Source organism: Scaptodrosophila lebanonensis, unplaced genomic scaffold (assembly GCF_003285725.1).
Source record: "Scaptodrosophila lebanonensis strain 11010-0011.00,11010-0021.00 unplaced genomic scaffold, SlebRS2 tig00000053-arrow-pilon, whole genome shotgun sequence".
NCBI classification, from domain to species: domain Eukaryota; kingdom Metazoa; phylum Arthropoda; class Insecta; order Diptera; family Drosophilidae; genus Scaptodrosophila; species Scaptodrosophila lebanonensis.
The window spans coordinates 6,850,517-6,875,090 of NW_022060548.1; the positions used below are offsets into that span (position 1 = coordinate 6,850,517).

Consider the following 24,574-nt stretch of genomic DNA (forward strand, 5'->3'; position numbering starts at 1 on the left):
TAATAATTATATTTATTTATCTTTTATTATTTATTTCATTTATTTTTAATCTTGTATTGCTATTTTTTCTTCTCCTTTTCTTTTTTGTTAGGTCTAATAACGTCTCTGAATACTCTCTGCTGTGAATCGGCGCATAGCTGGCCGTTTGGCAAATAAAATTCCCCCACCTAGTCGGATTCGTTATTAGACATTTTTGTTATATCCATAGGCTTTGTTTTACTTTAGTTTTATATAGTATAGCTGGCCAACTGGCTAATAAAATTCCGCCAACCTATCGGAGGCATTAATAGACGTTATTGTAAAGCTTTTTCTGAGGCTTTCTTATCTTTTAAGCTTAGATTATAATGTTATATTAAGCCATATCTTCATTTTAATTTTTTTATTTTAATATATATAAAATGTTGAAATATATTTTAATAATTATAATGGAATGTATCGATAAAAAAATAAATAAATAAATAAGTTCTGTATTAATTTGATTTTTTTTTCTCACACCGACAGCTCTGTTTGTTGATAAATAAATAAATAAATAAAGAATTATGGAAAGTAATGCCAAAATTGATTATTTGGTAGAATAAGGTTACATTTGCCAAATTCTTTTAGTTCTTCCTACATTTTATAACTTCATAACATTTGCATTCTAAGTCCAGGTCTATATAACTTGCTCTGCAGAGGGTATTCAAAAGCAAAAACGCTGGCAAATTGCTGTTTGTTGTGCCTTTTATGTATGTATGCATGTATATACACACATACATATATATACACAGTAACAATCGAAATAACAACAAGAATAACAAGAGCAGCATGCACAATTTTCGCTATTTTTCCTCTCCTCACTATAGTTGCTTGTTTAGTTGTTTTAACTTCCGTTTTTGCTGCGGGCACTTCCGCATTGTTGTTGCCACGTTGTCGCATCATGTTCGCCGCGTTTTTTTTCCCTCCTTCTTCATTTTGCTGCTGCCATTTTCTGTGCATACTCCTTTGGTGCTGGTCTTTGCAGAGCTAAGCGCATCTACGCGGTTGGTGACAATTTCCATCGGGAATTGGCGTGGTCTGTAATAAGGATCGCCCCCATAATCATTGGCCTGTGTAAACCTGCACTTAGCGTGGTCATTTCACTGGCCCAGAGTCCGCACATCGTGCATACATCCTTTGTCCTTCTCGAGCACTCCTGTGCTGACGTATTTCGCAGCGAACTGAACCTCTTTGGGCGCGAATGGTGGCACGCTCTGTCGGACTTATACCCAACTGGATGTTTAGTGTAAGTCGCAAAACTTAGTTGCTGGCTATGCTCGGAATTGTGTGTGTGTTTTTTTTTTGTTTCCACTCACTGGTTTCCTTTTCGTCAGCTTTGGTTCCCAACTCCATTGGGCGCCCCGCGTAATTACGCAGCTTGTCGTTGTTGATGGAGTTGGAGCTGGTCTTGTACATTGTTGCTTAGCCCTGCTTAAAACTTAATGACACTTCCACTTAATTATCGCGGTGAATTTGCGAAATTAGGCGATTCGTGCGCAATTATGGGCGATTAGTTGCTTGCTTTTTGGTTCCCTTTTGGTTTAACCACAATACCAAAAAGGCAATTTCCTGCTTGTGGTTAACTTTTTACTTAAATTTTAAATATATATGTGCCTTCATGTGTTCCTTATTGCGGGCAGAACTTGTGCGCGGTCGAAGGTCAGCCAAATTAATAAAGCTTCTGAAGTGTTCAGAATAAGAACAATAGTATAAATTTATATTTTGAATTTAGTAAGTAATGTATACAGTTAGCTTAGCAATTTTATTTGTTATAATAAATGCATAGATATAAATAATTTTGCTTAGCCACAAATGAAATGAAGAAAAGAAAGATATTAGCCACCAAATCCCCTATATGAGGATTAATATATTGGAAAAAGATTATATTTACTAAACAAATAATGTTAAAACAAAGGCAGTATAAGTATATTCAGCTTACAAAAAAGCCATGCACATAATTTAAAAACAAATATCACAGTTTTGAGGACATTTGATATTACAAATAAGAGCTTGATTTTAAAATAATCAAATAAATTTAAACAATAAATAAAAAATATAAATAAAGTTATGTAAGCTTAATATGTATGTATATAAAAAAATAAGTTGGCTAAAATATAAACATAAATAATAATATTAGAATTGTTAAAAAAATATTCAGAAAAAGAAACAAACAAATACAAATATTAGACGAGTTCTACAATTATCTTATAAATAAATTGTTATACATTTAAAGTAAAGCCAAGAAGAATTCTAAAGTAAAATGTTGTATTCTTTTCTTAAAAATCATTTTTTTAGAAGCGTGGTTCCACATGGACTATTGATTGATCGTCCTTAAAAAATAAATATCATGTGATATGAATTCATTCATCATCTTATGAGTCTGAAAGTGCTTCATAGCAGTGAAGGAGCAGAAATTTCCTATGGGCGGGATAGTTTGCGATTTAATTCTCATTAATTTAGACAACAACCAGTGCCATCAAAGACAGAGCACGCTTTTATGATTTTCTGGCATCTGGAAATAAAGTAATTTAGTTAGCAACATTGCTGACAATGCCTATTTAAATTTCTTAGCAACAAAAAATCGGTAGACAGGAGAGTAAATTACGCTATATAGACGTTGTCTTCATACCTGGCTGACTGGCAAATATGTTGAAGTCATTGTCGTTGACTTCTTTGTTTCATTTGGACTGGCTGACTGATTGCGAGATGCGGATGAATATTAGGAACTCATTTTGTTGGTATCAATTGTCAGCAGTGGTAGTGCCACCATGTACATATTCTCTGATACATCATGTAAGTATTAGTCCTGCCGGATGTAGGCAGCAGAAAACTGTAGCATACTGCGATGGGCAGCTGGTATTGGTGGCGCTGTGACGATATTTGCATGCCTGACAGTCTAAACATAGATAAATATATTTTACTGCATTAATAGGCTATAATTTATACTATTTTTAAATTTATAACCAATTTTATTTGACTGCTATTAAGTACTTAATATTTAAATTAGGTTATTTCCTATTGTATATATTAATGGAAATAGCAATTTCTTGCAACCCATGGCGATTCCTGCACTAATTTAGGATAACACTTGATAAGCTTTAATATATTTCTAGAAAATAAGCCCAAATTGAGATTAAAGGTGCATAATCTAAAAACTTAAACGTTACCGCAGCCACGAAACAAGTTTTAAGACAACAAGTTGAAAGTTTTACAAGTGCCGCGCACACACACACACACACATACACATACAAAAGGATAACAAGAGCTAGGACGACGTCAATGGTGTAGAGTTGTGGCTGCAGTAACGGAATCTTGTACTTTCCCACTTAGACAAAGAACGAGCGAGAATTTATAGGTATTTCACCGAAAAATTCGCAAAGTATAAGCCATTTAAGTTATCCAAAGTCCAAAGGCGTCTATGTCTGTGTGTATAGATATACATAACTACAAGTATTATATAGCTATGCATGTGGTTTGGAAAACGCGGCTGTACTTCAGAATTTGTCTTGTCGCTGGCCATGCTGTTGTTGTTGCAGCTTCCACACATAAATCACGTATAAGGAGCACTAAAGTAGTTGGCCATATCGGCGAAGTACCCTCATGCGCCAGCACCTTCCACTCCTACCTGTATGCGGAAATCTGTATTTGCTTCGTTTTTACAGCCTGTACCCAAAGGGTAAAAGGGTATACTAGTTTAGTGCGAATGTATGTAACACACAGAGGGAGGCGTGGCAGACAAGTCGAGTCGATATAGCCATGCCCGTCCGTACGTCCGTTCGACTGTCTGTCTGTATGAGCCCAATGATCTCAGTAAGTACAATAGCTAGGATAACCAAACCTGGCATTCAGGTTCCCCTAAGCCCCAGGCAGATCGAGTTTGTGTTCTTTTTCTGATACACCCTCCCACTCCCCCGCAATTCGTGCTATTTCCATAACTCCCGCCATTTCTGGAATATTGTAGTCAGATTTGGCAAGTACTTTATAAGTATTTTTATAATATATATATTTTTTAATTTTCCATTTTTGTGGAGAGTACACGCTATTTTACTGTCGGACTTGCTCTCTTGTTAAAATTAAAACCAAGTCTGCAACCCACAAATGCAGAATAAAACGATTCAGAGCCTCTTCGCCATTTTTTCTCGCAAAGTTTGTTTATATTTTATTGTAGTTTTCACACAGTATTGGACTCGTGTTTAACACACACACGCACACACATATAGGGTGCTGCTTGAAAGGCTTAAAAGCCATTCAAAGTTAGTTGCGTAAAAGATTTCATTTAATTTTTGTGGCCATTCACGTGAAGTGGTCTGGCGCGCATTTTAAACCCACGAGTGCTGCAACCTGCATTTTAATGGCTCGTGGACAGTGGCAGACCATTTGCAAGTAACTTTAAAATATTTGTTTGGGAATATAAAAACACTGCACTTTATTTGCATATAAAAGGCTATTCTTTAGCTGCGCAAAAAGTGCTCTTTGTATTGTTTACGGGCAGTGGCATTTAAGTACTTACTACTATTTGTTTCAGTCACTTTTCTCAGATGTGTGAATATACAATATATTTTACATAAGTTTTTTCATTTGTGGTGGTACTATTTGTTTCAGTCACTTTTACAGAAAAACTATATTGCATTGATTGTAAGACATTGCGAGAGATCGAATGTAACTTTGTAGATTAGAGCTATGTTAAAATTATGTTTAAATTTTAAATTATGTTAAAAATTGTTGTCGTTCCAAACAGATTAAATTCCGAATTCCGATGGAATTAAAATTAGGCTTAAGTGAAGCTCTTATTTCCAGCTTAGGAGTGTGCTTAAATTAAATTCTCAATGTTTCTGTAACAATAAAGCGATTGATATTAAGTGCAGATTACTTTAAAGTATCAGACTGTGCATGAATTACAGTCTTAAAGACCCTTAAATAAATAAAAAAAATAGAAATCTGATATATTGTAATTACCATTACTTTCCCTAATAGCTAACTAGCAGTTTTGTTGCGAAAGCAACCATGCTTGCAGAATTTTTCAGAACATGCTCCATCATCAATATTCTTCTGTGTATTTCGAAGATAATGCCAGGAATGCTAACTAGTTCTTCTATTAACGTTTCCTTTTCGCATGGCGGAAATTACTAGAGCCTACCAAGTTGGCCCTCTAGAGAGTATATTGAGCAGCAGCAGAGCTATCCTCAAACAGCTGCCAATCCCCAGGCGGAGGGCAGCAGCTGCGACACATTCCTTTGAGCTTTTTGGCGCTGCTTTCAATAGACATCCGGTGATGTTTTAATAATTTAATATTTTTTCTCCACCTTTCAGCTGTGCCGGCATTTTGCCAACATGATGTGCCTGTTAGCTGCTGCCCTGACCACCGCCGGTGAGTGTGGGTATGTGTGGGTCAAGCGCACGGGAATGGCTGCCGACCGACCCATCAACGGCTGCGCCAGAGCGTCGTCATTCATTGGGGCCAGATGTGGCAGCAAGTGCGGTGTCGCCCATGGCGGCAGCATTGAGATCCAGTGGAGCAGAAACTTGGCAAACAAACTGGATGCGTGGGTTGGCGGACCTGGGCGAGCCCGAGGAGATGTCTTCAAGTTTAAGTTGTCCGGAAATTGACTGTTGTAGCGATATCCTGCTGCGTTTTATATTTGAGTTATGAACTTTTGTGCATTGTGCGCTCCGTGGATGGATTAATGGCAGCAACGTCTGGCACACGCATTGCCAGGCCGGCCACTGCTTCCCTGATGCTAACACTGACCCTGGGCTAGAGGAGCCGCTTCCTGGCCCCCCAGAACATAATGCGGCTGCATACCGCACCCATAGCACAGAATCTGGCTTCATCATTATTTTGGTAGCTTTTTATTGTCTGCTGCTTTGTTGCTTTCTCTTTTTTTGTGGAGCATTTTGCAAAAGTTTTAATTAATTTTCATATTTATTTACGCCAGCACGGAGACGTAAAATACCGTGAAGGATGCTGCGGTAAGGATGTTGTGGCTACCAAGTGATGTTCTTTCTACATGTAAGTATGTATGTGTATCCATCGATTTTTAAAGTAATGTGATGTATCAGTTTCATTGCGGCTTGGTTTTCATTATGACAACATTACGGATACTCGATATTTTGGGCCTCAAGGCAATTGTTGATTGTTATTAACAATCATTATTAATGAGAATAATTAAGATTTATACTCAAATAGCTTTATAACAATATAATAATTCTTTGTGGTAACGAAGCTTTATAGCCTTAACCACGAAAATATATGCTTTAATATTTGGCAAATTTCATTTAAAATGTTTATGGCTGTATTTTCGTTAACATTTTTATTGGATTAAAAGCTTTATATAAATTGTGTTTTTTTGTGACAAGATTAAAGAGTTTTAATAATATGTTGTGAAATGAAAAGTTGATTTTCATCACATGTTATCTAAAAGAAATAATGTTTGATGCATTAGAAATTTTTTTATTTGTTCTCTGGACTGATTTTTCATTTATTCAGCTTTATTAGTTATATCACCGCTATTAACATCTCATTAACAAATAAGTTGACGATCAGTAATAAATGATTAAGTTACAATTATTAGCTGTAGAAGTACAGAGATCCACAAAAATTTGATGACATCCTCGCTAATTTGCATATTATTGCTATAAAAGATATAATTTATTTAAAATGCATTTCTCAAATGTTTTTCTAGTTACCTTTGATTTCGTGGGGTTACATTTTGCTCGAACTCTCCATCTTGTAAGCCAGCCGGCGCCAGCCTCACAATCATACAGTAGCTCATTAGATCGGGTCTGTGGCAAAATATGTGCATTATGGTTTGGGTTTATAGCTACTATACAGTTTGTCCGTACGTCATGGCATAGCCAATGCCTACTTCTCTGGATGATCTCCACATTAAAACCGCAAACTCTCTATTGTAAATAGAAGGATTAGGATTTTTAAAATCATAGCTAGCGCCTTCGTTGTACCATTTTTCTATGCAGTCTGTGGGAGGATGTCGTATACTCATGATGCAACCATTTTCTGTGTACGGAGACAGTGGATTGTCAACATATGCAAATTTTCCCAAAGCATAAACCTTGAAAATCAATACGAATCTAGTTTTTAACAAGATCGGAAATTATATATTAAATATACTTATTACATAAGCAGCTTCCATGGCTGCAGTGCTGAGATCTTTGTTCAACTTCAGACGCGGTACTTTGTGTTGACGTCTGAAGTAATTAATTTTCTCAACTATATCGTCCTCAAAATCAGCGGGAATCTGAAAGAAGCAACCACGTCACTCTGAATAGTGAGTTTCCAACTATTTCTATGTCTACTAACCAGTGGCAGGGATAATAGGAGCAACCATATACTTAGAATTTTTTTCATTCTTATTTCTTGTTAAATACATTGTGCCTGTTTTTAAATACAATTCAAAGCATATGTGTGTAATTATTAGACAGTTGATTCAAAACGTAGTTAACATTTATTATTAGGATACATTTATGCTCGGTACACAGAAAGGGAAAAGGGCGATACAAAAAGTGGGTATAAGGGAAAATTATAGACCGGCTAAAAGTACTTATAATTGTTATTTCTTTTTAAAAAACTTCATAATTAAAACTTGATATAATATTGATTGAATTATATATTTTATGTTAAAAGCTTTTTTTTGGATAAATATTCATTTGTTTGAGTTTCATTGAATATTTAATATTTAAGCGTTTAGAAACTGAATTTCTTAGCAATATGAATATAAAAAGTTGGGCGGCAACATTAGTAAACAGAACACTAAGCATATGTATACTATATATATGTCCATAAAAAGTATAATTTTTTAAGAGCAAAAGTTGAATGTTATAAAATAATCCTAAATATTTATGTTCCGTTTACAAATACATTTCAGAAGGACTTTGTAAGCAAATACATGAAGGCAGTATAGAGCTGCTTGGATTGCATTCAAATTTGTTAGACAAGGCAGTTTAAGAGGGGAGTGCTGAATATTAAAATTTAAATGAACTTCATTAAAATTTAATTAAGCTATCACGGAGATATCAATACTTATTCGTTCTCTCCATAGCAAAGAGAATATTCCTTTTAACAATATTATTTCATTTTTGATTAAACCATTAATTATCAAAATTTATTTTTTTTAGTAAGAAAGAAATTCCATAGACTATACCAATATATTTAAAACTCAGCGCAACGAAGCTATGCGTACGTTGAAACACAATTGAATTATTTAGCTTAGAATTATAATTAGCATACTGTTTTAAAATTCAGTCAAATGCTTAATTTTATGTTATTCGTTTGTATACCAAACTAAGTCCTGATGACTGTGCTAACCAAGTTTTGTTGCAACCTCTGACTTTAAGGCATACTCGCATAAGCACTTGTATAGTTGTATGTGCAACACACGTAGCAACAAAACAATTTATATGGATGGTAGTATGTGTGATGGTTTAGTCGTTTATTCCATCTGACACCGCATGACAGAAAAACATGCATGCGGCTTTGTTATGCGCTGATGGAGCAGAAGGACTGCATTTCAACTGCAGATTGCCAGGCACCAACCGACAGGAAGTTGATAAAAGTCAACACTCAAGGAACGCAAAACCGCATTTCTCCGTAGATTATTTAAGTGAGCAGCATTGCATAAAATATTTTTCTATATACTATGTACAAATATATATGTGAGAAAAAAAGTTGGCTGCAAGAAAATTTCAATTTAAATGAACAAATATATAAACGATTTCCCCACATCTCAATAAATTCGTGTAGCCCATATACAAGTAAATCACGTCGTTTAGCAATGGTTACTTTTCATAACCCACATAGATTTACTCTTAAAGCAAATAAATTTCAAATTGCTACGCAGTGTCATATTTTGAGTGTAAAATTGCTTTCTTTCTAAAAGGCAGGCACAGTGTAAGTCTTTGTGAAGCGCAATTTTAGTTGAGTTTGGGTGTCAAATATTGACATTAGGCATAGTTTTAAAACTAATTGGAATTTTCATTGTACTCGTACTAATTTGTTTTATTATTTGTTCACTAAAGCTAGAATTGTGAACATTAAGAGATTAGGATTTTTGAGGCGTTGAGTTTATTTAACTTTGAAGCTGAAAAGAACATTGGAAATTGAAATACTTGTAAATAAAAATTGAAAGGTAGAAAATAAATACACATTTCTTGTTCGAAATATTAAAAAGTAATAGTTGTTGTTTTTATTTGTTTTGCGCGCAAGTTTCAAAAAAAAAATAAAATAAACAACTCAAACAAGTTTTGAAAGCTGTGCGAATTGCGTACGCAGATTATTCGAGCGTGTGAACATTGGTCCCCCCAGAAAGAAATGCTCACGAATGCAGCTACTTTTTGCCTGTAATCAAAGATTTATTATTTTGAACAAAGAGCAGGGACTACTGGAACTTTTCCAGCTGAGTTAATTTGACTGCTAGTCTGTTTTTGAATGCAACTTGTATGAAATTCTTTAATGGCGCTGTTATTTATAAACTAACTCTTCAAATTATGTTTGTCCATTTTTTGCAGTCAACTTATTCGTATTCTTCCAACATTTCTTGTCCTCATTCCATACACTCATATTTGTCTAATTTCCAGTTAATCTTCATACTCTTCTGGGGTAGATAATATTCCAAGTTTTGTACTTAAAAACTCTTATAGCTCCATAGTCCAACCATTGCAAAGCATTGATTCAAATTTTCAGTCAAACTATAAACAAGTTTAATATTAATTTTTATGATTGCAATAACAAAAATAATTTTCTTCCTGCCAAAAATAAAGCGGCATTAGAAGTGCAAATTTAAATTCTTTGAAAACACGTTCTTGGGAAAATCTTAGATAGCACAACATATGTTACCAAAATCCAAAATTAATGGTATATAGAGTTGTAAGAAGAACAAAAGTGTTTCTCTATTTGTGTACTCATTCTAATTCTTCTGCTTATTTTAATTGAGATAAACGGAGACGGATAGATGGCTTCGTGAAGCCTTTATTTATTTACTATTTTATTTTATTTTTTATACCAACACTTTCCTTTTTTACTGTGAGAACATGCCAAATGTAGCTGGAAGGCAGAGTTTATTTATTTTATTTTCATTTCGCCGCTTCAGATGTACGGTTGTCTGCGCCTTAGTGTTTAGATTTTTCTATTTTTAAATTTGTTTAATTTTTAACTCGATTTGTATTTGTTGTTATTTTATTTCCTTTCATTTGATTCAGTTCTTCAATTTATACTTTTTCAAGTATTTCAACTTTCCATGCACCCTTATCACGACTTCTGAGACTCACGCATCTGATTGCTCTTTAATTTATATTTTTGAGTTGGACATCGAAATCTTTGTTTTTTTTTTTTCATTTTTCCTTTTAAAAACCACATGGTATACACGAGTATATATAATGCTGATATTAACTACATACATATTTATTATGTTCAAGAACACTTGACATTGAGAACAAACTAGCTCAACTTTTTTATTTGACAACAAATCTGTGCATAGTTCATGGGGGAAATAGCTATGTGCGTGTGTGTATGTATAGCCTTTTACCAAACTCTGGTCTGCATGGCTCTGTGTGCCGAGCATATTTATGAACATTATCTGCGACCTCCGGTCATTATGGCAGCCACTTTGGTGCTTCAATTGCCATCAACATGCCCTGCACATTCATAAAAAAAGGCAAACGATGTTATTTCACAGCGGATAGTTTCGACTTTCGCAGGAGCAGACGTGGCAGTGGCAGTGGCAGCAGTTGGCGCTTTAATGCATTTTTGCATTAAGGTCCTTAAATGTTCATCGTTTTGCCATCTGACGTTTGACTGCCTGACAGATTGCCCCAAAAAAGGAAGCCATGTGGATGGATCGTGGTTGTGCTATTTTGCAATTATATTGTGCTATGCGTAGTATGCGCGTAAGGGAAAGGATAATGCGATGCGTTTATATCGTCAACGGCAGCAGGATAACTCTATTAGTGTACAACACACTCACACAGGCACACACTTTCGCACACAAGCGAACGAACGCCCGCTATCAGATATTAAAGTTTTTCCTATTCCAGTGCTTCGAATAGTGCCAATGTGGGGGCTGTGGCAGGGGCAGGAGCTGACAGGCGCGATTGCCTGTGGGTGACAGCTTCATAAGCATGTGTGTATGTGTGTGTGTTGGGCTTTGTGTGTGCGTGTCAAACGATGAGTTGGTGCCGCAACGCATCTGGCTGATGCTTTGGGCCATCATTGTTGACAACAATATCAGCGGCAGCAATTGCAACAACAACCCATCCAAATTGGCGATAGAACCGCCAGACGTGTGCGGCAGTTGTTGGTTGGCAGCCGTGGCTATGGCGGTGTCGATGGCGATGGCGATGGCAATGGCAATGGCTACGGGTATACGGGCTATGGAGGCTGTGGCTGCAACTTACTTTGGCATCCGTTGGTTTGGTTGTAAAATGTCAATTTGTGCTTGTGACGAAGATTTATTGTGTGCTGCGCTTCACATTGATGGGCGTGCTTAAATATCCCATTCCCTGTTCTATCAATGTCTTATGTGCCCCAATTTATAAATACATATAGGCATGTGTACAACATATAGGCAGAAACACTACGTATAAAGGCTGTATACAGGTATGGATTTGCAGGTGCGTACACAAACAAATAAAACGAAAAAAAATACATACTTGTAATAGGTCCATTTTGTAAATCGGATATGAACTCAAATAATTATAACAAGTAAAAAAGCTAAGCGACTTTGAAATACTCTGTACATATGTTTACAATAATTATAGAAAAAAATAAGAAAATTTAAAAAAATTTGATCGATTTTACCTTTCTCGGTATTCGAACTCACGTAAAGGGTATATAATTGCACATATACAAAGCAATTGCGTCTATGTGAGTGTATGTATGTTTATGTGCGTGTATTTGTGTCTGTGTAAGCATTTTCGCAGTCAACTAAACAGCAACATTAACAACAGCCGTGGGCAGCGCTTGGGCAGCGCTGCAGCAGCAAATATATTTATGGCTATAACTTCTTGTTAAATCGGGCTGTGTAAACATGCGTGCAGTCAACCAAAGCACCAGCATCAACAACAGCCGCGGGCAGCGCTTGAGCACCGCTGCAGCAGCAAATATATTTATTTATAGTGAAATTTGACACACGGACACATAATAATGGGAGTGTTTTCAAAATTTTAGTTCGAAATTCCAAGAATTACGGGAGTTAGAGAAAATCGCGATTTGCGGTAGAGAAGGGGGAGGGAGGGAAATCCCAAAATATACATTTTCTGCGTATTCACACAAGACATCTTGGACTAAAATTTGGTGTGCCTAGGTCTTATCGTCTCCGAGATATAGGCGATTATACGAATGGAAAATCGGGAAAACCCCCATAGGGCGGAAGTGGGGGGGGGGGGGAATCAAAAAAATAAAACAAACTCGTATAGCGTACACACATAAGGCATCTTTGTGCAAAATTTGGTGTCTCTAGCTCTTATAGTCTCTGAGATCTAGGTGATCATACGGACGGACAGACGGACAGACAGACAGACAGGGCTAAATCGATTCGTCTTGTCATGCTGATCAAGAATATATATACTTTGTGGGGTCTAGCACGCCTCCTTCTGCCTGTTACATTTTTCAGCTCGCGCAAACCTAATATACTATTGTATATTTCATGTACAGAGTATAAATATTGTAATAGCTAAATCAATAAATCGTGTTAAAACTAGCTAGTAGGAATACTGCAATACTGAAAATTCACATTTAAGATAAAATGTCAATATCCTTCGTATACAAAGACGACACAATTTCCATGTAACAAACGTGGACAGCCAAGGAATTCTTCATACCGAAAGGCGCCAAGTAACTCCAAATTAAAATAAATAAAAAATCGAGTTAAAAAGGAACAGATATTAAGGATCAACTAGGTGTATGTGGGCTCGTTTTGTCTAAATAGGTATTTCGTTAATAATTTACGTATTCAATGTGCAATTGTATGCTATAAAAGAAAATTGTTCGTTCTTCTCAATTTAATAACGACATGAGAGAACGTATTTTGAGAATTATTTAATAACTTTTGGTAGTTAATCAAAGCTTTTACTGCAGTGCATGCCTTTGTAGCTGACTAGATAGGGCTAGTTCTGTTCTATTTTGTAATATTTGTAAAATATGAATATGTACTATACTAAATCCTTTTTAATCAATAACTGGGTTTTGTTATTTACTTTTATGTGAATTACATAAAGATAACGGTAGCTCTGTAAAGCTCGCCAATGAAGTTCCTCAATTTCAATCAATAACACAATTTTATTAAAAACCACATAAATCATGATTTGTTGAAAATAAATGTTTCTGTTAGACTTATTCTCTTTATTGCGTTGCAATGAATCGAGCATAACTTTCTTGCTTCTTATGAAATTTTCAAACAGCAGAGCCCAGTAAAGCATACTATTTTCTTGTATTTACAACGATAATTGTTATAGAAACTTTTAGAAAACATTTCGAAACCTAACCTCCTTTGTCGTAGGTATGTACGAAATTTGCCTTTTTCCGATGTCCGGTAGAACTGATCTGTACAAAAGAACTAATAAGCCAATAAACAAAAAATAAACTTTCTTAAAAAACTATTCAAAATTAAAAAAAAAAACAAATTTAAAATTCTATGATAAATAACAAATAAAAAAATTTTCTTAAAAAAACAATCAGCATTAAAATGATATTCTTAAAAAACTATTCAAAATTAAAAAAAAAAACAATTTAAAATTCCATGATGAATAAAAAATAAAAAACATTCCTTAAAAAAATCAATCAGTATTAAAATGATATTCCATTCCATATTATTCACGACATTTAGTTAACAATTTTGCATACACAAGACAATTTACAATTTTCAGCCACAAAACCATATTTTTTTTATTGTTTTAAGCACCCACTTAGCTTTTATTTTGGCAAGGATTCGTTGGATTGTCATAATAGAAAAGCGATATTTAACAAGGAGGCGATCGCTATGCATATGATAAGAGCAATGGAATGTGTTGGCCGGGTGCTGTGTGCGGATAATTAATTATTAATGTTAGTATGTAAGTGGTATGTAATATTTACCTTCTACCTTTGATTGGCACATTATCTTCAAAGTAGCCTGGCACATTGCCAGGCGGGACATATCTCGCCACTACAAAGCTGTCGCCTCTCGCGCTGCAGGAGTTCAAATATTGAATTACAAATAATACATAGGTTGATATTATTAGCTGAGGCCTACCCTTTGGCAACACCGACTCCCAGCTCTTCGGTGCTTTTCCAAACTAGTTGTGTAAAGTGTTCAGTTTCCTTCGATAATTTTGGGTTATCGTAATCGTATTCCTTGATTTCATTGTACCAGTCTCTGACACAAGTTGTCGGGTCGTAAGTTGTTCGGCATAGGCTTTCGCCATACCAGTTCTCCCCCGAAGGCTTAAGCACGTCCTTCTGCGCTATTTCCTTCAAATAAACAAAAATATATTATCATGAACTTGCTTACCAACTTATTCTGTATCCAAATATTTAATAAAGTGAACGGGAGAAGGAAATTCAAAGGAAATTCAAAGTCAAGTCATATACGGACACACAAGCTAACATTAGGATCGATACACAGACGGACACATAATATGCTTTCATAGCTGGTGTACAGAATTTAATTTTTTTTATTACTTTAGCGTAATCAGCACATTCTCTGCTGAGTCGACTATTTAAAGTCAAAGCAGGTGAATTGTGTTTTTCTCTATAACTATTATGTCTCTCCAGCACGTCTTCCTCAACAGATGCATGAATCTAAATGAAAAGTAAAGCTTCTTGAATCGATCCTTGTGACTATAGTTATATTATTTGTCCTTACCGCTGGTAAACATAACAAAAGCGCGCAACAAACTATGTTCATTATTAATTTTGTTTATCTTTTGGGTTTTTTCAGAAATTTATAAAACATTAGACAGCATTTTCAAATGTTTCATTCGGTTTAAAGAAGGTGCAGGTTATAATATACTTTTAATACAAATCTTTCTCTACTGCTGAGAAAAGTGGCATTCTGGAGCACAAGTTTCAATTATTGATGCATCAGTCATCAGAAATTTGGACGTTCTAAAACTCTTCTTCCTTTTGAAGTAAATGAACACAAATAAAAATGAAACCACATAACTTTTACTGCACACATTTCAAAAAAAATTAATTAATTAATTAACTCATTAATCGGATCGGCAGGAAATATTACAGGACCTGCGATAATTCATACTTATTTGAATAAGAATAAGATCACCCAAAATAACATTATCAAGTAGGAACATTCGGGCATCGTGCCTCTGTAATATAGAAACAGTTAAATAGATATTCAAATATTGCTTTAATGAAATATTTGTTACTCTAAGGGCAGTACGTTTTCCTTGTATTTTCCATCGATATTTCCGGCCGGCGTATATCTAGCTACTACGTAGGTTGCTCCTTTTGAACTGCGAAATTGTTACTCAATGAGCTATGATAAATATTTGCGATATTTCCTTATGAAACCTACCTCTTGGCCTTGCCAACACCCAACTCCTTAGAGCTTTTCCAAACCACTTGAGTAAAGTGGCCAGTGCCGAATGAAAATCGATGATGCCTGAAATCGTAGTCCTTGATTTCGTCGTACCACGTTTTCACACATTCCACCGGATTAGAAGATGTCATACATAGGTTCTCCCCATAATTGCCTTTTGAATACTCAAGCTTATTCTTATCAGCAATTTCCTTTTCAACAGAATTCAAGACTTATTATAATGTGATTAATCTGCAAATTCCTTACTTTAGCATACGAAGCACAGCCTGAGGTCAGATCAGCGTTCAACGTCAATTTAGGAGTCTTGTGTTTCGCCCTATAACGATTGTGCTCGTCAAGCACTGAGTTTTCAAAATCACCATGAAACTAATTTGAATAATAAATATAGTAAACATCTTGCAGTGGTTTGCTTTGTGATCCAATCTCTTACCGCTGGCAATAGTATTAATAATAAAAACGAACTGAAATTTTTGTTCATTGCTATTAAACAAAATTGGTGATTTAATGTGATCGATTACAAAATATATATCTTACATCTGTTACAAAGACAACTGAGTGTAGAAAAGGTGAAGTTACAGTGGCTCCGACTCGTCTGCTGCACGTGTGAATGTCCAATAGTCTGCCGAATCGAGTCTACTGCGTCGGGGTGAACACTGTAGAGATTAATCCGGCGTGGCGATTCTTGCAAGCAGTGCCAGCGATAGCCCATAATATGTCATCGTTATCGACCAACCCGACACACAAATTTTGCAGCTGTGATAGATTCGAGTAAAAAAGAACAGAACATAAAATCTGCTGCAGTGTGAAGAAGAGAGCTGCCAAAAATGAAATCAAATCAAAAGTTGAGTTAAAGTAATACGCTTCTATTATTTAATATTTTTGTACTTCTTACGTGAAAAAACGAGGCTTTCAGCGTGTTAAAAGCCGCTGCCAGACGAACAGGTAGCAAATTTTTAAAAAGGTATTAAACCAAGTATTAAACCGAGTTTTTATTAAAAGAGGTAGTGTTAAGGGAGGGCTAGGTGTATATTTATAAGTGCACATCAAATATAAAGTAACATTTCAAAATTCGAATTAATCGGATCCGCAGCAAATATTAGACAATTCATTATTATTTGAATAAGAACAAGATCACCCACAATAACATTATCAAGTAGGAACATTCGGGCTTCGTGCCACTGCAATATAGAAACAGTTAAATAAATATTGAAATATTGCTGTAGTGAAATAGTTGTTACCTTAAGGGCAGCACGTTTTCCTTAAATTTGCCCACCACATTTCCGGCCGGCGTATATCTAGCTACCACGTAGTATGCTCCACTTGAACTGCGCAAATGTTACTCAGTGTGCCATGGAAAAAAAATGTGATATTTCTTTATGTAACTTACCTCTTGGCCTTGCCAACCCCCATCTTTTTGGAGCTTTTCCAAATGACTTGAGTGAAATGGCCTGTGGCTGCCGAAAATTTAGGATTCTTGTAATCGTAGTCCTTGATTTCGTCGTACCACATTTTCACACATTGCACCGGGTCAGAAGATCTCATACATAGATTCTCCCCATAATTTCCACTTGAATGGTCAAGACTGTTCTTAGCCGCAATTTCCTTTTCAACGAAAGTGAAGATTAAAAATAATGAGATTAATCTGCAATTTCCTTACCTTAGCATACGAAGCACATCCTGAGCTCAGACCAGAGTCCAACGTCAATTTAGGAGTATTGTGTTTCGCCCTATAACGATTGTGCTCGTCAAGTATTGAGTCTTCAAAATCACCATGAATCTGATTTGAATAATGAATATTAATAAACATATAGCAGTAATTTGTTGTGCGATCCAATCTCTTACCACTGGCAAAAGTATAAATAATAAAAACGCGAGGAAATTTTGGTTCATTGCTATGAATATCAAACGAAATTTCTGATTAAATGTGATTGATAACAAAGTATATAATTGGCATCTGTTACAAAGACAACTTTTGCTTCCAATAGTCTGTAGAAACGAGTCTACTGCGTCTGTGTGAACACTTTTCTGTATAGATTAGTCTTGGTTCTTGCAACCAGTGCAAGCGATAGCCCACAATATTGTATCGTTATCGACCAACCCGATACATGATTTTTGCAGTGTAATAGACTCAAGTGGAAAAGAACAGAACATAAGAGTATGTAATAGATGACCCCATAAAGTATATATATTCTTGATCAGCATGGCAAGAGAATTCGATCTAGACACGTCAGTACGTCTGTCTGGATAGACGCCTAAATTTCGAAAACGCTTCTAGGCCCTAGCGAGTTTATTTAATAGAATTTCGTCAATACTGTCAACATTTCAAAAGCTACAGAAACCAGACTTTAATCTACTTATATAATTATCTACTTTTCTTTTAAATTTCATTCAAAGCGGTAAATTTCCAGAAAAGTTATTTGCTGAACAATTTCACTCTAGTACTACGCCCACAAGCTGCAGCATAAAGTTCACTCTTCTTCTTCGCTTTGCTTCTGCCAGGGGTGCATTTAACTCAGTGACTGAACAGGTGCGGGTTCAGGGTACTTCACTGGCGGGCTTGCTCTACTGTAGCGTTCTCTCTTGTTATTAAAAGAGATCGTGTTAAGCGAGGTCTAGGTGTATTTGTATTTGCACATTTACGATTTAATAATATTAGAATCATCACATCACATATAAAGTAACATTTCAAAATTCGAATTAATCTGATCGGCAGGAAATATAAGAGGACAAGCGATAACTCATTATTATTTGAATAAGAACAAGATCACCCACAATAACATTATCAAGTAGGAACATTCGGGCTTCGTGCCACTGTAAGGTAGAAATCGTTAAATAAATGTTGAAATATTTCTGTAGTAAAATATTTATTACCCTAGGGGCAGCACGTTTTCTTTAAATTTTCCCACGACATTTCCGGCCGGTTTATATCTGGCAACCACGTAGATTAATCCACCTGAACTGCGGAAATGGGACGCAATGGGCTATGGAAAACCTTTGTGATATTTCGTTGCGTAACTTACCTCTTGGCCTTGCCAACCCCCATCTCTTTGGAGCTTCTCCAAAGCATTTGAGTAAAATGACCAGTGGCCGAAGAAAATTTGGGTTTCTTGAAATCGTAGTCCTTCATTTCGTCGTACCACATTTTCACACATTCTACCGGATTAGAAGATCTCACACATAGATTCTCCCCATAATTGCCAATTGAATGGTCAAGACTGTTCTTAGCCGCAATTTCCTTTTCAACGAAAGTGAAGATTAAAAATAATGTGATTAATCTGCAAACTCCTTACTTTAGCATACGAAGCACAGCCTGAGCTCAGATCAGCGTTCAACGTCAATTTAGGAGTATTGTGTTTCGCCCTATAACGATTGTGCTCGTCAAGCACTGAGTTTTCAAAGTCACCATGAATCTAATTTGAATAATAAATATAACATACATATAGCAGTAGTTTATTTTGCGATCCAATCTCTTACCGCTGGCAAAAGTATAAATAACAAAAACGTGCAGAAATTTTGGTTCACTGCCATGAATATCAAGCGAAATTTCTGATTAAATGTGATTGATAAAAAAGTACATATTTGGCATCTGTTACAAAGACAACTTTTGCTTCCAGTAGTCTGCCGGATGGGGTCTACTGCGCCTGTAGAGATTAGTCCTGGTTCTTGCAAGCAGTGCCAGCGATAGCCCCCAATATGTTATCGTTATCGGCCAACGCGATACATGATTTTTGCAGCTGTAATAGATTGTCGTGGAAAAGAACAGAACTCTAAATCTGCTGCAGTGTGAACCGGAGAGCTGCCAAAAATTCAATCAAATTAAGCGAAATCGAGGCAGAACGAGGATTTCAGCGTGTTGAAAGAGGAAAGGTAGCAAATTTTTAATCGTGTTAGACCGAGTTCTTATTCAAAGAGGTCGTGTTTAGCGAGGGCTAGGTGTATGTGTATTTGAAGTGAATAATATTAGAACCACAAAACATATAACATTCAAAATTCGAATTGATCTGATCGGCAGGAAATTTTAAGCACCATCGATAATTCAATATTATTTGAATAAGAATAAGATCGTTATCAATAACAATATAAAGTAGGAGCATTCGAGCTTCGTGCCACTGTAATAAAGAAACAATTAAATAAATATTGAAATATTGCTGTAGTGAAATATTTGTTACCTTAAGGGCAGCACGTTTTCCTTAAACTTTCCATCGACATTTCCGGCCGGCGTATATCTAGCTACCACGTAGGTTGCTCCTTGTGAGCTGCGAAATTGTTACTCAGTGAGCTATTATAAATATTTGCGATATTTCGTTATGAAACCTACCTCTTGGCCTTGCCAACACCCAACTCTTTGGAGCTTTTCCAAACCACTTGAGTAAAGTGGCCAGAGAGTAGTGAAAATTTAGGATTCCTGAAATCATAGTCCTTGATTTCGTCGTACCACATTTTCACACATGTTACCGGATTAGAAGTTGTCATACATACATTCTCCCCATAATGGCCTTTTGAATGGGCAAGCTTATTCTTTTCCGCAAGTTCCTGTTCAACAAAGTAAGGATTAATAATAATGTGATTAAACTGCAAGCTCCTTACTTTAGCAAACGAATTACAGCCTGAGCTGAGATTAGCATTCAACGTCAATTTAGGAGTATTGTGTTTCGCCCTATAATGATTGTGCTCGTCAAGCATTGAGTTTTCGAAATCACCATGAATCTAATTTGAATAAGGAATATTAATAAAAATGTAGCAGTAGTTTGTTTTGCGATCCAATCTCTTACCGCTGGCAAAACTATTAATAATAAAAACGCGCAGAAAGTTTGGTTCATTTCTATCAATAATAAACAAAATTTGTTAGTCTATGTGATCGATAACAAAACATTTGGCAGCTGTTACAAAGTCAACTTTTGCTGGATGAGTGTAAAAAAGGTAAAGCTTCGACTCGATGACTGATGCACGTCTGAACATCCAATAGTCCGCTGAATCGAGCCGGTATGAACACTAGTCTGCAGAAGTTAATCTTGCATGGTTATGCTTGCAAGCACTGCCAGTGATAGCTCATAATATGTAATCGTTATCGACCAACTAGCTGTGCTAGACTCTCAAAATCTGCTCTATTGTGAACCAGAGATCTGTGCCGGGTATGGTCGAGTAAGTTCGATCACGCTGCCAAAAATTCAATCAAAGTAATTCAACTTGTTCGCAATCGAGCAGGGGGCATGCCAGCTTCGTTCTCGTCGTTTATGGTGATTGTCGAATGATCTGCGAAATTAAAAAGTAAGAACTACAGAACAACACTAATATTATTAAACAGTAATCAATACTATATTTGCTTGCAGCCGTGGAAAAAAAAACTATGTTTTATATTATCGTACTCCAATCGTTCAAATGGCTGTCATCCACAAGAATAATAAGAAACATGCACACTCTAACTTCGCGCTACTACAAGTATAATGGAGGAACAATTGTTAATTGTTTAAATACAGTTTTCAAGCAATTCAATCTTCACCATGCCGGCAGCACATTTTCCTCGTACTCCCCAATCCAATTTCCGCGAGGTAAATATCTGGTTACCACCCAGATGGCTCCATCCGAACTTCGCAAATAATACTTAAAGTGTTAATGAGGAACGTTTTCTGTAATGTTTGCCAACACTTACCTCTTGGTCTTGCCAACCCCCATCTCTTTGGAGCTTTTCCAAACCACTTGAGTAAAGTGGCCAGTGGTTGGTGAAAATTTTGGATTCCTGTAATCGTAGTCCTTGATTTCGTCGTACCACATTTTCACACATGTTACTGGATTGGCAGATGTCATACACAGATTCTCCCCATAATTGCCTTTTGAATGGTCAAGACTATTCTTAGCCGCAATTTCCTTTTCAACGAAATTGAAGATTAATAATAATGTGATTAATCTGAAGAGTCTTTACTTTAGCATACGAAGCACAGCCTGAGCTCAGATTAGCATTTAACGTCAATTTAGGAGCATTGTGTCTCGCTCTATAATAATTGTGGTCGTCAAGTATTGAGTTTTCAAAATCACCATGAATCTGATTTGAATAATAAATATAATACAGATATAGCAAATGTTTATTTTGCGATCCAATCTCTTACCGCCGGCAAAAGTATAAATAATAAAAACGCGAGGAAATTTTGGTTCATTGCTTGGATTTTTTTAAAAAAAAAGATAGCAAAATACATATTTGGCAGCTTTTACAAAGACAACTCTTGCTTCTGATAAGGTAAAGGTAAAAAAAAATATATCTATAGTTGTGACTCTAATGTCTGTTGGGTGGGTTCTTTCAATTGGAATGCTTACCGCTGGTAATGCTACTATCAATAAAACTACTGCATTATTACTAAACTGTATTACCAAATTGATTGTGTTTTAATTAGGCAGTTGTTTCAAAGAGAACTTTTCTAAATTGCTACCGAATTAGGAGGGGTATATAGGAACGCGTATAGAAAGAGTTGAAGGGAAAAGTTGAAAGCACTTTGTAATATATGAAAATAATTCACACAACCCGAGTAAATTTTGATAATTAAAGACTTTAACTTATATATGAACTGTATTTTATATTTCATTTGCCAAGGGCTCTGTTGGCTTTTTGATGAGACAAGTCTGAATGCCAAGTTTATTGTCCTTAGTATATTAATAGAACAGACTATGGGATACTTTTCATCTTATCGTGCATCGTAATTGTTGCTTTTACTGGCAATAAATATATATATATACACATCAATATTTCAAGTTCGCATCAAATGGCTTTAATGCGAGTTTCCATCCAATTAAAGCTTCAAGTACAACTTTCTTGTTCTTTAGTTAAGGCTGGAGTGGAAAGGTTAAGCGGTTGGAATTGGTTGCCAACTATACTCCTGATGTCCGTTTGATATGGTTTTTGTGGCTGAATACTTACAAAATAGGATTTGGTTAGCAACATGATTGGCATTTAATTCTATTTACATTTTCGCGGTACAACGGTTTTAGCTCGCAATTTCCGTTTTTGTATTTTATTTAACCTGTCGATTTGCTGCAGCATTAGATGTGTACTTCTCTTTTTTATAACATTTGAAAAATAACGTGGTATACATACCACATATCATAAAGCGTTTAATTTAATGAAGCTCTAATAAACCAAAACAAAAAAACATACATTTGACATTGAATTGATACGAAATACTATCCTGAAATGAATTTGTTAATTTAGATACAATGCTGCTAATATTTGCGAATTATATACTTAGAAATCTTGTTAGTGGAAAATATAATTAAGTAGACTCTAGTCTACTAGGACCTGAGATCGTAACTGAAGTAGGCATGACGAAAATAGGGGCCTTTAAAGAACTATTCAAACATAATACCTTTGGAGATAGTCTAAGATTGAGGAGTGGCGGACAAGATGGGACTAACCTGAAAAATTTGTATTCTCTAAACAACTTGTTTCTCACGCCCCCCCAGATAAATCAAATTAAATGTCAATGCATATCGGACACGACTTTTGCAAGTCGCGGCTGATTTGTTTTTTCCAACCTCTACCACAGCATTCATTCGATAAGTTCAACAAAATCAAATTTAAAATAGGCAGAACGTGGACTATATTATTTTTTGTAACTTTTTAAAAGTGAAATTGAATATTTCTTAGACTCAATATAAAACGCTTTAAAACAATTTATTAATGTACCCTTTGTATGTATATATTCGTGGCAAGAAAAGATTGTGATATTTGTGATTAAAAAATGTTAAATAAAAAGTTTGTTATATCTCTGACAAATTGTTGTCAGGAAACAATCAAATACAAGTACATAGTACATTTTTTCTTATTAAAAAAAAAAAAAAAATAAAACGAACAACGATAAGTGCAATACACACTTCGAAGTAAAATAAAACGCTATCCAAGTTTTCAGTTTTTTCGATTAAAGACGAAAGATGTTCTACTGACGATAAAGTTGGTTGAATGGCTCATCGGTACGGGGAAATAAATGAATAACTTAGTTACATTTAAGACAAGACTTAAGAGCTTAAAATTATAGACAGGCGATATTTGAGTATTCTTTCATTTAAGGAAAAAAACATTAATTTTACATTTGAAATGACTGTAACTAATTAGACTAACTGACTAAAAGGTGGAACATTTATTTCACGAAGACTAAGCTATATTTCTTTCATTATAGGCCAGCGAAATGTTTATAATACCGCTGCTGATATTGGCTAGTCTGTCGTTCGTGAGTATGAAGTAATAATTTTTAAAATGCATTCAAACAATATTTTGGATATTGTGTAAATAGGTTCTATCGGGTTTTGAAGAAGATATATTGAACGATCACAACAAATATCGCAAATTACATGGAGTCCCTCCTCTGAAGCTGAATGGAAACATTACTAGGTTTGCGGCTGAGTGGGCAGAGAAATTGGCTGTGGAAGGCATATTCAAGCATAGTACAAGTAGCTTAGGAGAGAATTTATTTTCTACAACTGCCCCGAAATTTGATTGTGTGGGCTCCTGGTATAGAGAGGGCAAGGATTACGATTTCAAGAATCACACAAATCCCAAAAAATTCGAACGCTTTACCCAAGTTATTTGGAAAAGTACGGCCAGCCTAGGAGTTGGAAAATATACACAGTAAGTTATTATTAACATAAAGTTGCACTCTAATAATTCTTTTAATTTTTAAGGAAGAAAAGAACAGTGGTAGTTGTTAATTATGCACCTGCTGGTAATGAAAAGGGCAAGTATAAACAAAACGTAATGCCCCTAAAGGCAAGTGGGTTATAAACCATGTGTTGATTTAATAGATTTGAATAGATCGAAATTAGGAGATGATGTCCAATTATTTAAAATAGAAATAAATATACAAAATTTAACATTTTTTCTATTTTTAGGGCTAATTTTAGTTCTTATATATCGAAACTAATTAGAAAAATGTTATAAGGAGGTTTTCTAGTTTTTAAACGCTTCTTTTATAAGTGAGTTTTCTAGTTTTTGAACACATTTTTAATAAGTGAGTGCATATATTGATAAATAA

The 24,574-nt window shown here is 35.4% G+C and overlaps 5 protein-coding genes across 6 annotated transcripts; 1 reads left to right on the forward strand and 4 right to left on the reverse strand.

The window, feature by feature from the left end:
* Positions 1–6,483: 6,483 nt before the first annotated feature.
* Positions 6,484–7,381, reverse strand: LOC115623891 (Golgi-associated plant pathogenesis-related protein 1-like). Its single transcript, XM_030518444.1, has 5 exons — positions 7,334–7,381; positions 7,152–7,271; positions 6,859–7,085; positions 6,703–6,798; positions 6,484–6,648 (listed from the first exon to the last, which is right to left on the reverse strand). The coding sequence occupies exons 1-5, from the start codon at positions 7,379–7,381 to the stop codon at positions 6,570–6,572; spliced, it is 570 nt and encodes a 189-aa protein (XP_030374304.1). The 3' UTR covers positions 6,484–6,569.
* Positions 7,382–13,911: 6,530 nt separating this feature from the next.
* Positions 13,912–17,484, reverse strand: LOC115623894. The gene is made up of 14 exons (XM_030518446.1): positions 17,403–17,484; positions 17,218–17,337; positions 16,948–17,162; positions 16,799–16,885; positions 16,700–16,738; positions 15,807–15,876; positions 15,537–15,751; positions 15,402–15,474; positions 15,261–15,327; positions 14,868–14,899; positions 14,684–14,803; positions 14,256–14,473; positions 14,099–14,191; positions 13,912–14,042 (listed from the first exon to the last, which is right to left on the reverse strand). Exons 1-14 carry the CDS (start codon positions 17,448–17,450, stop codon positions 13,964–13,966), a joined length of 1,476 nt encoding a protein of 491 aa, XP_030374306.1. The 5' UTR covers positions 17,451–17,484; the 3' UTR covers positions 13,912–13,963.
* Positions 17,485–18,196: 712 nt separating this feature from the next.
* On the reverse strand, positions 18,197–19,126 carry LOC115623403 (Golgi-associated plant pathogenesis-related protein 1-like). 2 transcript variants are annotated; one of them, XR_003995407.1, is made up of 5 exons: positions 19,035–19,126; positions 18,851–18,970; positions 18,581–18,795; positions 18,432–18,513; positions 18,197–18,371 (listed from the first exon to the last, which is right to left on the reverse strand). XR_003995407.1 is itself a non-coding variant. In XM_030517713.1 (5 exons), the coding sequence occupies exons 1-5, from the start codon at positions 19,086–19,088 to the stop codon at positions 18,305–18,307; spliced, it is 543 nt and encodes a 180-aa protein (XP_030373573.1). In that variant the 5' UTR covers positions 19,089–19,126; the 3' UTR covers positions 18,197–18,304. The 2 variants fall into 2 exon arrangements, 1 of the variants encoding a protein (XP_030373573.1); XM_030517713.1 differs by having other exon boundaries at positions 18,432–18,518.
* Positions 19,127–19,478: 352 nt separating this feature from the next.
* Positions 19,479–20,768, reverse strand: LOC115623896 (Golgi-associated plant pathogenesis-related protein 1-like). Its single transcript, XM_030518450.1, has 5 exons — positions 20,333–20,768; positions 20,148–20,267; positions 19,879–20,093; positions 19,730–19,816; positions 19,479–19,669 (listed from the first exon to the last, which is right to left on the reverse strand). The coding sequence occupies exons 1-5, from the start codon at positions 20,378–20,380 to the stop codon at positions 19,603–19,605; spliced, it is 537 nt and encodes a 178-aa protein (XP_030374310.1). The 5' UTR covers positions 20,381–20,768; the 3' UTR covers positions 19,479–19,602.
* A 2,872-nt stretch (positions 20,769–23,640) lies between these two features.
* LOC115623898 (Golgi-associated plant pathogenesis-related protein 1-like) lies at positions 23,641–24,364 on the forward strand. Its single transcript, XM_030518452.1, has 4 exons — positions 23,641–23,646; positions 23,723–23,773; positions 23,837–24,171; positions 24,225–24,364. The coding sequence occupies exons 1-4, from the start codon at positions 23,641–23,643 to the stop codon at positions 24,322–24,324; spliced, it is 492 nt and encodes a 163-aa protein (XP_030374312.1). The 3' UTR covers positions 24,325–24,364.
* Positions 24,365–24,574: the final 210 nt, after the last annotated feature.

Bases quoted from the DNA above. Each gene is read 5' to 3' on its own strand.
- LOC115623894 (XM_030518446.1), bottom strand. From the start codon at position 17,450: ATGAACCAAAATTTCCTCGCGTTTTTATTATTTATACTTTTGCCAGTG. The intron at 16,739-16,798 runs GTAACAACTATT...TCTATATTGCAG, and splicing joins GAAAACGTGCTGCCCTTAAG to TGGCACGAAGCCCGAATGTT. The intron at 15,328-15,401 runs GTACTGCCCTTA...TCTATATTACAG, and splicing joins ATGGAAAATACAAGGAAAAC to AGGCACGATGCCCGAATGTT.
- LOC115623403 (XM_030517713.1), bottom strand. From the start codon at position 19,088: ATGGCAGTGAACCAAAATTTCTGCACGTTTTTGTTATTTATACTTTTG. The intron at 18,796-18,850 runs GTAAGGAGTTTG...TTCGTTGAAAAG, and splicing joins GCTGTGCTTCGTATGCTAAA to GAAATTGCGGCTAAGAACAG. The intron at 18,372-18,431 runs GTAATAAATATT...TCTACCTTACAG, and splicing joins GAAAACGTGCTGCCCCTAGG to TGGCACGAAGCCCGAATGTT.
- LOC115623896 (XM_030518450.1), bottom strand. From the start codon at position 20,380: ATGAACCAAACTTTCTGCGCGTTTTTATTATTAATAGTTTTGCCAGCG. The intron at 20,268-20,332 runs GTAAGAGATTGG...TATTCAAATTAG, and splicing joins TATTAATAGTTTTGCCAGCG to ATTCATGGTGATTTCGAAAA. The intron at 20,094-20,147 runs GTAAGGAGCTTG...TTTGTTGAACAG, and splicing joins GCTGTAATTCGTTTGCTAAA to GAACTTGCGGAAAAGAATAA.
- LOC115623891 (XM_030518444.1), bottom strand. From the start codon at position 7,381: ATGAAAAAAATTCTAAGTATATGGTTGCTCCTATTATCCCTGCCACTG. The intron at 7,272-7,333 runs GTTAGTAGACAT...TGCTTCTTTCAG, and splicing joins TCCTATTATCCCTGCCACTG to ATTCCCGCTGATTTTGAGGA. The intron at 7,086-7,151 runs GTAATAAGTATA...TTGATTTTCAAG, and splicing joins CAGCCATGGAAGCTGCTTAT to GTTTATGCTTTGGGAAAATT.
- LOC115623898 (XM_030518452.1), top strand. The intron at 23,774-23,836 runs GTGAGTATGAAG...TTGTGTAAATAG, and splicing joins TATTGGCTAGTCTGTCGTTC to GTTCTATCGGGTTTTGAAGA. The intron at 24,172-24,224 runs GTAAGTTATTAT...TTAATTTTTAAG, and splicing joins GGAGTTGGAAAATATACACA to GAAGAAAAGAACAGTGGTAG.